Source organism: Haemaphysalis longicornis, unplaced genomic scaffold (genome assembly GCF_048455015.1).
Source record: "Haemaphysalis longicornis isolate Haplotype H1 unplaced genomic scaffold, Haemaphysalis longicornis Haplotype H1 scaffold_8, whole genome shotgun sequence".
Taxonomy (NCBI): Eukaryota; Metazoa; Arthropoda; class Arachnida; order Ixodida; family Ixodidae; genus Haemaphysalis; species Haemaphysalis longicornis.
The window spans coordinates 182,363,100-182,374,863 of record NW_027526445.1 but is presented as its reverse complement, the minus strand read 5'-3'; the positions used below and the strand labels follow the sequence as shown (position 1 = coordinate 182,374,863).

General features: G+C 51.4%; 1 protein-coding gene across 1 annotated transcript; it reads left to right on the top strand.

Moving 5' to 3' along the window:
- The first annotated feature begins 5,124 nt into the window (after positions 1-5,124).
- LOC144148604 (neprilysin-2-like) lies at positions 5,125-7,566 on the top strand. The gene has a single exon (XM_077680114.1). It carries the CDS (start codon positions 5,125-5,127, stop codon positions 7,564-7,566), a length of 2,442 nt encoding a protein of 813 aa, XP_077536240.1.
- The last annotated feature ends 4,198 nt before the right edge of the window (positions 7,567-11,764 follow it).

Genomic DNA, 11,764 nt, shown 5'->3' with positions numbered 1-11,764 from the left:
AGGAGGCAAAGAGCCGACGAGCAGGTGTGGGGAGTGGACGCCTCAAGAAAAAAAAAAACGCTTCCCGTGGTCGGAATCGAACCTGGGTTCCTCGCGTCATGAAACCGGCGTCTATCTGATTGGGGGCGCTCAGCATTTCGTAGCGCGGGCTTTGGCTTCGGACTTCGGCAGTTTGAATTCTGGCCTTTAGGAGAGTGGATTGTGGACACGGACTATATAGACTCAGTTTGAATGGAGAAAGCTTCGCTTTTTAGCCACCTTTGTCTTAAGAGAGGGGTTAGTTAAAGCTAGCGAAGACCGCCAGCTCCTATTCACTATTTGCATCTCAACTGCCAAGGTGGCTGAATTTTTTTCGGCACCTCTGAGCAAAAGTGGAGAGTATTACTGCTTAGGACACTAAAAAGAATTATAACCGCCACAGGTCCATTGTACAGCAACTATATAGCTAGTTTCCGTGAAAATCTCCCACCTCCCCTCGCGGGAACCCCTGTGTAGATGCGACGCATAGGGGGTTCTCGTTGCAGCGTTGGACAGCGGAGGAACGGCGCTGGAACGATGGAGCGGAGCGGCGCAGGCACCGCGTTTTATAGCGCGCATAACGGTGAGGGCACGCGCCGGCGCCAGTGCGTCTGTCGCGGCTATGACGCAACACAATCCACTTCAATCTAATCCAATCCAATCCAAATCCAATCCAATCCAATCCAATCCAATCCAGGCCAGGCCAAGCCAAGCCAAGCCAATGCCCCTCGCGAGAGAGTGTTCGCTATCGGAGAGGAGAGGGGGTGAGCGGCGGAGAGCGCAGCTCACGCGGCGAGGAGAATGGGGGGGGGTGCGGACGCCGACAACAACGCCGACGCCGGATGCAGGGACAAGGCGAGTGAATGAGATGCAGTCGCATCTAACATCATCATCCCAATATATATCATGTGCACACCTGCCTTACTCTGGACCAGACTGTGGAATTGACCATGTTTAGCTAAAGCAAAGCTGTGTACAAATGACTATTGTCGGTCGTGCCACGGCCGCTGGATGAGAGGCCTTTCATCCAGCGGCCGTGGTCGTGCAGCCCAAACTGAAGGGAAAATGAGTTGTGATAGAGGCAGGGATAATATTCATGCAAATAAATCACCCCCCCCCCTTATAACGACGAATATATGGTTGAACGCTAAGCTTTCTCGTGACGGACCATCGTCGTCTTTACACGGTGGGGTGCAGGATTTTTCTGTCTAATTCTGCCCGTCCATGCACCCCTCTCCAAATCCGAAACGCTTCCACCATGACGAAATGGAGCAATCAGACAGAAGCCGGCTTCATAACGCAAGCGACCTAATTTCGATTCTGGCCACGGGAAGCGCTGGTTTCTTTCCCTTAACCCCTTTTAGCGTTACAAACGCCACCAGTGAGAACAATAAAGCTTTGCAACAGGCCTCAACACCGGGACTATATCAGTGAAAGCTCTTCGTCGACCCTGGCCATCTCCTTCATCCCACTGAAAAGTGTTAGTTGCAGTACTGTATTTGATTATTCACACGACTTCGGCCTCGGAGAGACAATCTATAACTATGTAGCCTCATCCTGCGAGACCACCTGGACTTTTACGTAACCGACGAAAAACTCCATGTTAATTTATTTTTTTACCTCTTCCTCTCCCCTCTCCCTTTCACCCTGCTTCCTCTAGGGTCTTAATTCCCTTCTCACCATACCCGCACATTAGAATGTAGGCGAAAACATTCCAGCAGACCTCTCTGCTTTGTTCTAATTAAGAGGTCTATCTCTGTCTCTTTCGTGCAAAAGCCGATAGGCCCCGATTCTGGAAGTGGCGGTGAAGATATTGAAAAAAAAACAAAAAAACAGAACTATCGAAGAAAATGTGAAAGCGGAAAATGTAGCTTTCTGGGGAAAGAATGACGGAAGGACAAGAGCACAATTTAGGACGGAAAAGACAATGACATGGTGAAGACAGAACGGGGGAGATTTGCTCCCTCCTTCAGGAATTCACAAAGGCCACTGGAAGACTCCTATGCTGATCCGTACTATCATTTGCCTTCCCCTGCCCCTATGGAGCGTATGGGTCTTTTTCTTACCAATCACTGTTTACCACGTCTAAAGTAAGCATTTTTAACTTATTTGACCACTCTCAAGCCCCGGCCAATCCCCTTCCGTTGGCATGCGTCGTTACCCTACAGGAGTATAAGAACCAGAGGAAGAGTAAAGTTGCTTCACGTCTTTATTTCCGCCACCGGAAGACTCTTTTGTTGAAACAATAAATTCAAACCGTTTTCACTCCTACGGAGTGAATCTGGTTGTTTTACTTTACTTTACTTTATTTTACTTTGCTCCTGCATTTACAATTTCATTACTTGACTAAATAGTCCGCTTGCAAGCCTTGGCCAGTCCATCAGTCCAACAGCGATCGTCAAAAGCAAGACAGTGGCGCTTACGACCGCTTGGAACGATGGTATGACGTATACAGGGCGGCAGTAACAGCTCGCCAGCCGCTAACCCTAATAGAAGTCATGCAGGGAAGTCACCGCCGCTGGCTTTTCATGCTGTGGCGGTGGCGTGCAACTTTAAGGGCACTGCCACCCATCCTCTGAAGTTGACGGCGAACTCTACCAGTGAAACCAACGTTACTAGAATAATGAGTGAAACCACGAATAATTGGGGCAACTTCCTCCGGGAGCCCTCGACCGTCCAGCCGAAGGAAAACAGCACCGCCTACACTGTGTCGCCGCAACTGCGGCACGGTGAATCAGGGATGAACCACAAAAGCACGACACCAACGTATGCGGATGCCACCCTCTATGGTTCACCAGCCAACTCCGAAGACTGGCACAGCTCGCAGGCCGGGCTGTCGTCACTAATGTTCGACGGTTCGCTGTCCAACAAAAGTGTTGATTTGACGTCGCCGTCGAATTCGATAGCGCACAAAGGTGGTTCCAAACGCGGGCCTCGATAGCCACCTACACTCAACGTCATCACAACGGAAGAGCCTACAGCAAACGCCCGGTCGGCAGACAACTCGGCGGGAGCAACAGCCGCAGAAAAAGCAAGTTCAGGCTTCTTGTGAAGGGGAATGTTCGAGTCAATGAAGGGCTCTAGGAAAGAAGTGCTGAGACTGTTTTCTCCGGCCTCCCTCTTTTCCGAGGAGTGCTACAACCAGCTGCGTTTGCTCGAGGCGGCATCGATGCAATTGCCCCTTATGGGAGACGAGACTCCGCGCCTCCGACACCCTGTCTTAAGCCAACTGTCATTATAGTACCCAGCTACTATCTGCAGGGCCTGCATGCCTAACTGCGGCACCGTGGGTTTCTTCAAGAACCTCTCCACCGAAAGTATCTCTTTTGCATTCTACCTCATGGAGGGATCCGAAGCACAGTACCTATCAGCAAAGGCTTTAAAGACGTCTTGGAGGTTTCACGCCAAGAACAAGGATTGGTACATATGGTGCGAGGAGCCCAAGGTTATCGCGGACGAATACGATCACGGGACGAACATATTATTCGATTCTGAGAACTGGTGCAAGAGGCCCGTGGATAGCTTCACACTTGAGTGTATAGGCACTTGGAAGGCAGGGAACTGGGCGCTGCGCCGAACCCAGGCTTCGACCATCGCGCTCTCGCCTGTCTTGTTTGCGTGTTTATTTCGGTAGATTCCGCACGGCCGTTCCGCGCTGTAACATTTTGCGTTAGGCTTCTCCAATAAATGGGCAAATAAGCGTCGCTGCACTGTCATTCTGGTGGAGAGAATGAGCATCTCTGCCTCTTTTCGACATGGAACTGCCAGTAACCGAGGTTTCATTGCGGCGAGCAGCCACCAAGAGCCTCAGTTGGACCGTTGCATAGATATAAAATCCCGCTTCCGTTATTTGAGCACCTTCTCCCGCGCTAATGACTTCTTTACGAGTAAATACAGAGTAAAATAATTCGTGTGGCGTAAGAGTTCGGCCAGATAGACGCAGGATCTTGTTCCATCACAAATAACCAGCCAGGTACTTTGGCCAGTCTTGGAGTACAAATATAAATGGCACAAAATTCATCACTCTGCGAGATATCATCATACTGCGAAATCTGGGAGGGGGGGGGGCGGGAGAGGGGGGGAGGGGTGACTAGCGTGAACTGCCATTTTTCCCCGCGAAAGCAGTAAATGCCCCATTAGGGGACAATCCGCCTTCCGGCGTCACAAAGCGATGGTTCCATATATGAAGAATTTTAAAAATTCCTCGGAGCACTGAAACAGAAGTGATCTGCGATTACTTGTGCAGATTAAAGGTGGAGTCCCTAGGCCATGTTTTAACCACTCTGGGTGCGTTTACGCGAACTTATTTATATAATCAACTCGAAAATGCTGTTATCGTTTCTGCATCCTCCTTGCCAAATTATTGAGGCGTTTTTTATGACGCGCACCCTTTCGGATTGACTGGACTGCGCCGACAAATCAGTCGGCCGCCCTCCGGCGGGTAGTAGTAATTCGATCGCGCGTGCAGTAAAAACTAAACCCCGAAAAGATTTGTGACCAGAAGAACGTGACTTTATTTTGTTAGTTTTGTAGGTTGTATCAGGCTTAGTAAAGTCTATAAAGTCAAATTGACTACACACTTGCGCACATGCAATACGTACTGGCTTACGACGCTCCGCTGACTTCCCTTCACTGGACTTGCGAGCTGTGTATGCCTGTGCGACAAGTACACTTATAGAATATATAAGGGCAATTAAAGGTAAGACAAGAGTGAGCGAAGTTAATCTAGGCAAAGTTAACCAGCTCCGACCTATCGGAGTAGCGAGAACTCTGGAGAAGGACAGAGGCGGCCAGCAAGATCCAAGGCATCCCGGACTAAGGTTATAGCTCCCACCGGGCGGGTGCCGTAACACCAGCACGTGTCTCGCCTGAAAACAACAAAGCTCCTCGTCACAAAGCTCGTCATCACTGCGATTTATTTTAACCACTGATAACTAGAAGACGAAGTGGGTGCACCCTAGTGGGCACGTGCTGCTATGATGGTATCATCACCATTATCGAGCGCTCGCACCTCTCGTGCACGTTCACCTGACGTCATATTGTGCAGTCTCCTGCTCGGATATTTCTGCCTCAGTACGAAATCTTCGCAGCCCGAAACCGACGCTAATGCCTCGCCTCGAAGCAACGAGAGCGTCGGGCTACGCTGAGGTGCGTACCCTGAGACCAGGCGCCGCGGCCCTACCGGTCATACCCAGCGGTGTCGGTACCGCACCCGCCTTCGCAATTGCGCTGCTCACTGTCGCCGGCTGCGGCGTCTTCATCGCGACCACTGTTGTCTTCTACACGGCGAGGACGCGCGAGGCCTCCGATGCTCTCCGGCGTAAAATCGACTCCCTGGTCGCAGTCGCCAGGCTCGAGTACGGCCCGGATCGGCGGCAGGAGGTTGGCGCGTGCCGCTCCAGGTTTTGTAAGTGGAACAGGGACTACATAGTCCGAGCCATAGACATGAGCAAAGACCCGTGCGATGACTTCTACGCCCACGCCTGCGACACTCGGCGTTGGTTCCAGACGGGCAATGCCTCCACTCTGCCCTTCGCGGACCTGAGTACATCACAGCTAATTACAGACCTGGAGAAGTTCTTCCGTTACTTCTCTCAGCTGAAGGGCAAGCTCGTTGGTCCGGGAGACAACTTCCTCGGGCGAATGATGTGGGTCTTTGAAGCGTGCCAGAAAGAAGCGGACGTGAAACGGAACATTTCCGACGAACTGGGCGACGTCCTGGACATCTTAGGCCTTCCCAGAGCACTTCCCGTGAGCAATGTAACCAGAGGAAGCATCGTTCACCTTGTGGCCGTGGGAGACCGACACCTGAGACTTCATCCTCTGTTCAAAGTTCATGTACTGCGCCGTGGCGTGTTGAAGCTACCTAGGGGCTTCGAAATTGTGTTGTCAGCACCAGAAACGTTGTACCGCCGCTTCCTCACGAACTTCGTGCAATCCACCGACTCGGTGTACGGGGACTTCGTTGCGAGGACTTTGAGTTTGTGCTTTACTGCAGATACTCACACCGCTGCGAGGAGAGTAGTCCAGCTTGAAAAGCGACTGGAGAGCTTCAAGCTGGCGTCTGAAGAAGAGCTCATGATGGAACCAAGGGAGAACCGCGTGTCGCTGGATGCCCTTTTCCTATCTGACGACTGGGACTGGCTGACATACTTCAACTCGCTTATACCGAGCGCGAACGGAACGATAAGCAAGGACAGCGGGGTGTTAGTCAGCGATGTTATTTTCTTCCGCCGGCTTGGGTACGTTCTGGGAGGTGGTTGGGACGCGGTCATTGCAAACTACATCGTTTTCAGAACCATCGTAGAGCTGGCTCCAGCGTTGGGGAGCGAAGCCGACTACCTTCTTAAGTTGACCCACGACTACGACGTGCCAGGCTTTCAAGAACGAAAGGCGGCTTGTCTAATCTTGCTGGAAAGGCTCTTCAAATACGGCGTCGCCATCACCGCCAAGCTCACCCTGGGAAAGGAGTTCGCGACAACGAAGAGAAGCCACATGGATCGCCAGATGACTTCCTTGTTTAAAGCGTCGAAGAGACTGATCGAGAGCTTGGTGGAGTCGGGAAAGTCGTGGGTTGGTCCATCTGACAAGGAGACGGTGTCACAAAAACTGCGGACAATGCGCTTCGAGTTTGGCGCTCAGTGCAACCTCGTGGAGTACGAAACCTACAGACAAGCCGCCGAGGTGCCCAGCAGACCATATTTCTCACGTTCGCGAATCGCTAGCGGCAGTGGCGGTGGTTGGGTCAACCTGCGTCTCGATGACGAACACCCCCTTTCCCGCATCGTACTTCACATGTACTCTACGGCTTCGAGAGCGTACTGGGACTCTTGGGCCAGCCCCACATCCCGTGCCTACGACAACCGCTACGCTGCGACCGAGTTCCGGCCAGGCTACGAGCTCCAGCACAGCACGAATCTCCTGGCCGTGCCGTATGCGACCGTAGCATTTCTTAGCGAACTGAACGCTGTCATCCACCCTGTCCTGTACGGCGTCGTCACGATACATTTGGTTCGGGGTATCCTAGAAGCTCTCACCAAGAGCGGGTCTTCTCTGAACGCCGATCTTCGGCCCAGCGAGTGGTGGAGTGTCGGAACCCTTGAGGCTTACGAGACCGCCAGTGCGTGCCTCGAGTCTCAATACCCTCCACTTCTGGCCGAGGGCACACTGATTCGCTCCCTGGAAGACAACTTCCTCGACAACGCCGTGGTCTATCCGCTCTTCAGGCTGTACCGGAACGCGTTGGCGCGATCCGCCGGTGAAGTGGGCAACGCGACATTGTTCGATGTGTCGCACTTGTACCCGTCGCTAACGATGGACCAGATGTTCTTCTACAACCTAGCGGCGGCCCATTGCGACTTCAGGGACGAACCGTTGCGGCGGGAACAGCGAAGGTTCCACCAGACTCCGGCTCCGTGGCGCCTCAACGTGCCACTCAGAAACCTGCCCGCCTTTGCGGAAGCCTTTTCGTGTGCACGGGGCTCGTTCATGAACCCTTCAAAGCGTTGTAGCATGTGGGAGAGACAACAGCCTTTTGACACTGCGTAGCTGTCCTTTTGTGGCGATTGCATTGAACATTACTATATATACCAGTGTTTTAATTGGCCTGCTGTTTCGTTCGGTATTTGTTGCTATTGCAAACGATGGTGTATGCTTGCAATTTTTCTCTCGTGAATTTCGTGAACCCGATAAATAAACGTGCGGCCGTTCGGAATGAATGTTTTTTGACCTCCTCGTGTTTATGGGCACCTCAGTGTTCATTCTGCATTTAAGTTTGACTCCCAGCGGGACAAAAAAAAAAATGCAGAGAATCCCCTTTCATTGTAGTATGATAAATGTTTCGCGTATGCTGGCTGTGCTCATTTTAGCGCTCACCTTGAATACTTCAATTTTATTCTCTTTTTTAAAGTCATGGCTGTCCTTGTAGTATGCCTATACCTGCCAGATATGATATAGGAATGCCGCACAAAGAAAAACAAATCAGCGGGCCGAGTAGTACCAGTATTACCTTTAGTAACGAGCGCCCGAGTTGTGGAAATTGATAAGGGAAGGGGGATGAAGGTAATAAATACAAAAAAATAAGCTCACACTATCCCGTAAGACTTGAAGGTAGCCAAGCTATACGCTACCTTCACAACCATATAGGCGGTTCAAGTCGACATTGCAGCCGATTTGCTTCTTCTTCGCTGCCGAAACAACCTTTACTCTATTATTGTTGCTATAAGCGTGAGCTTCTTTCATTTTTTCTGGCAACACCCTTACTGCGGCAACTTACCGAAATATGCCTACACCCGAAGCCGAAGCCCTGGCCATCGCCCATGCCATTACTACAAATCGAAATCAGCCTTATCTCACCATCATTAGCGATTCACAGCAAGCCTGCCGCCTTTACCAGGCCGGTCTCGCCCCACAGCAAGCCTTACCCATGCTACGCTGCCTACCTCCGGACCTAGAAGTGACCATTGTATGGACTCCTGGCCATGCCGGCCTGGTTGGGAATGAATCGGCTCATGCCGCAGCCCGCGATCTGCACTACCGGGCACTCCCAACTTCAAGGACCGACACTGGGTGCTACCCTCCCACCACTGAAGACACGCTCCCTGCCCTTGATTCCACCTTCAGTGCCATACTGTCCCACTGCAGGCACACACGAAGAATATACCCCCCGCCCCACCCCTCCCTCCCAAAACACCACGCCACCCTTTATCGCCGCCTGCAAACTGAAACCTTCTATAATCACCCCATTCTACACCACATCTCGCCGTCCCTTTTCCCCTACAACTGCCCGCACTGTCACATACCTCTCACGACTTACCACCTTATTTTCTCTTGTCCTCACCCCCCTAACCCCATCCCATCCCCCAACCCTGAGCAGTGGGAGTCCGAGCTGACCAGCTCAGCACCAGAGCGACAGCAAGCCCTGGTGCAACGAGCTCTGGACGCAGCTCGGACTCGCGGCCTCCTGGACTTGGGAGGCTGAGCACATCGGGGTGTGCACAATAAACGTTTATTCCTCCTCCTCTTTCATTTTTGTAGCACATTGAATGGGCATACGCTATGACGTGTCTTTCTCGTTCCGAGCAAGTGTTGCTCCGATTACGGCGAACAGCGGAGTTTTTTAAGTCAATCTTCGCCAATCTGCCTAAGTGGGTATGCTTGGCTTGTCAAACGCGCGCAGAAGATGCAGGGCGGTCGTCGCGAGGCATGAGCGCTAGGCATTTTCTTGGTTTTGTTAACTGCCGGGCGGTCGCCACGAGGCCCCCGCTCACGAGCGCGTGCTCAGAAATTTCTTGATATTTTTAACTGCGGACACGAAAAATGACCGAGTTGCTAAGCAGCTTCGCTGTTAAAAGTACGAGCTCTATAGGCGGTTCTTCACAGTCGCTGTGAACAGTTTTTAAAGCGAAGCTTCCTTTTTCCCTTCTGGCAACTTTCCTGGCGCTGCTGCTGCTCTGGACTCGGTCGCACTCCGCGCTGGGCGGTTCCTTACGACACGAACAAATAACCCTCGCTCTACGCATGCGGGCCAGCGACGCCGCGGCGGAGTTCCGACTGCATGCTTCAAACCAACACTTTCCCTCACCCAGCCTGGCTCCATTTTATGTACCCTGACTGATGTTCTGCAGAATACCGATATTGCAATAAAACAAGGACCCTACGTCTCGTCATCCTATGGTGTGAACAAGACCCGGACCTTCCCCTTCTCCTCTCTCCCATCTATCTCTCCGAGCTGTGGGAGAACCTGCCCACCGGTGGTGAACTGGAGGCCGAGCTTCTTTTGCCGTCCAGAGCTAACACTGCCCGGTTGTTTCATGAATCTCTGGACTGATGGACAACTCTCACAGAGAACAGCTCAATAAATGTTTCCACCTCCTCCTGTCATTCCCCTGGACGTCGGCCTGCCTAAGTCGTCGCGGCCGGCCAACACAGAAACCGTGCTCATGCTAGCTGGCGGTGTGGGTGACACGTGCGTTGCGCGATTCAAGTGTGGAGACGTGGACATTGCTTTTCCCACCCTGTACATCACTCCAGGTGCAACACAAGCACAAAAAACACGTCCTAGCCCGCCACTTCGTTCAGTACGCACTTCTAGATGTAATCTTCTTACGACAATAGTCATGACAAGACGACCTAGTCGCTTTTCACTGGAGTCTTCAACGTCGACATCCGAAAGCCGGCAAACAGGTGGATACCGGCCTTCATGGAAGATGTCTACGCCGTGCGTCTTATTAGCTGTCCCCCATTCCCTTCATCGCTGCACGCCGAAGTGAATAATTGGGGCTGTGATTGACCGTGTGTTCGCCAGGAGGATTGGGACGTTGAGCATTGCTCGTTAGGAGGTATGGGAGTGCTAACAAACTCCAAACATACCCCCATCTCCTCCCCTTCTTAAGAGCTGTGGATGGATCGTCTGGCGATCCGGAAATTGGACACTAGAAATACTTGGTAAAGAGACTTGGGAAAGAGGGCCTAGACGGCAAGTCGCAGCCTGGATATCCCGGAATAAGGATGCCCTCCACGGGGAGAGCTCCCTGCCATCACCACTTACGCTCATCAATAACTGTTTGCTCTCTCTCTCTCTCTCTCTCTCTCTCTCTCTCTCTCTCTCTCTCTCTCTCTCTCTCTCTCTCTCTCTCTCTCTCTCTCTCTCTCTCTCTCTCTCTCTCTCTCTCTCTCTCTCTCGCTCTATCCCTCTCTCTCTCCCTCGCTCTATCCCTCTCTCTCTCCCTCGCTCTTTCTCTCTCTCTCTTTCTCTCTCTCTCTCTCTCTCGCGCGCGCGCGCTCTATCCCTCTCGTATTCCTCAACGTACTCGCCACTGATTCGCTTTAAGCAACAGGTATGCTTTAAGTCGACTCCAAATTATACGCATGGGATTCGTCACTCTTTTATTCACATCAGCTCATGTATGGATCATAATACTCCTGAACAGGCGCTTTTCAAAGACTAAGAAAAACCTTTTGGCGAGGCACCCCATAGACGTCTTGCTTGAAAGTTCGGATTAATGAACAATGAACAGTGAAGAATGAACAATGAAATTTATTTGCATCATACGCGAAGCACGTGGTCGCCGCCCAGCAGACAAAGCTGTCCCAAAGGACAGCTTAGTGGAGCTGAGTCCCCGTTCTGGCATCAGCGCAACACAACGTTACAACACCCGGTATTGAGCTGTACACAATGGAGAAGAAACAATTAACAATTGTATAGAAATTGCATGTAAGTGGCGTCCATTGTGAGAAGAAACTAGGTATGCGAAATACAAAGCAGGTAAATCACCCAATACATAAAAGCAGAAAAACAATAAGCATGCTAGAAACCATCATGTCCCGCATGCGGAAAAGTTGTCGCTAATAAAAGAGTCAAGTGATGTGCTTACTTATGCGGGAGTTGAGTGTATATGAGAAAATAAAGCACAATGCAGATAAAAATACTCGATACGTGCTAGCATAAAACTAAACAAAGGAACAAACTGCTAGGGAATGTTATCAAAATCCCGGAAACAGGGGACTGAAAAGATATTGTTGCGTGGTGGCAGAACAAATGGAACGAACCATGCTACATGAAGTAAGTTCGGTTTACACAATGTCAGCCATGAGCCATAGCTCGCGCAAGCTAGTGTTGTTGTTGTGAGACCTTTTTATTCACAAAGAAAAAGGCTCTGGGCCCAGTGGGAAGAGGGTGATGTAGCTTGAGTTCATATTGTTGAGGACCGAGTTATCGGCCTCGAGAGGGATTCATTGTAGACTT

Coding starts and splice junctions, on each gene's coding strand:
- LOC144148604 (XM_077680114.1), top strand. CDS start 5,125: ATGCCTCGCCTCGAAGCAACGAGAGCGTCGGGCTACGCTGAGGTGCGT.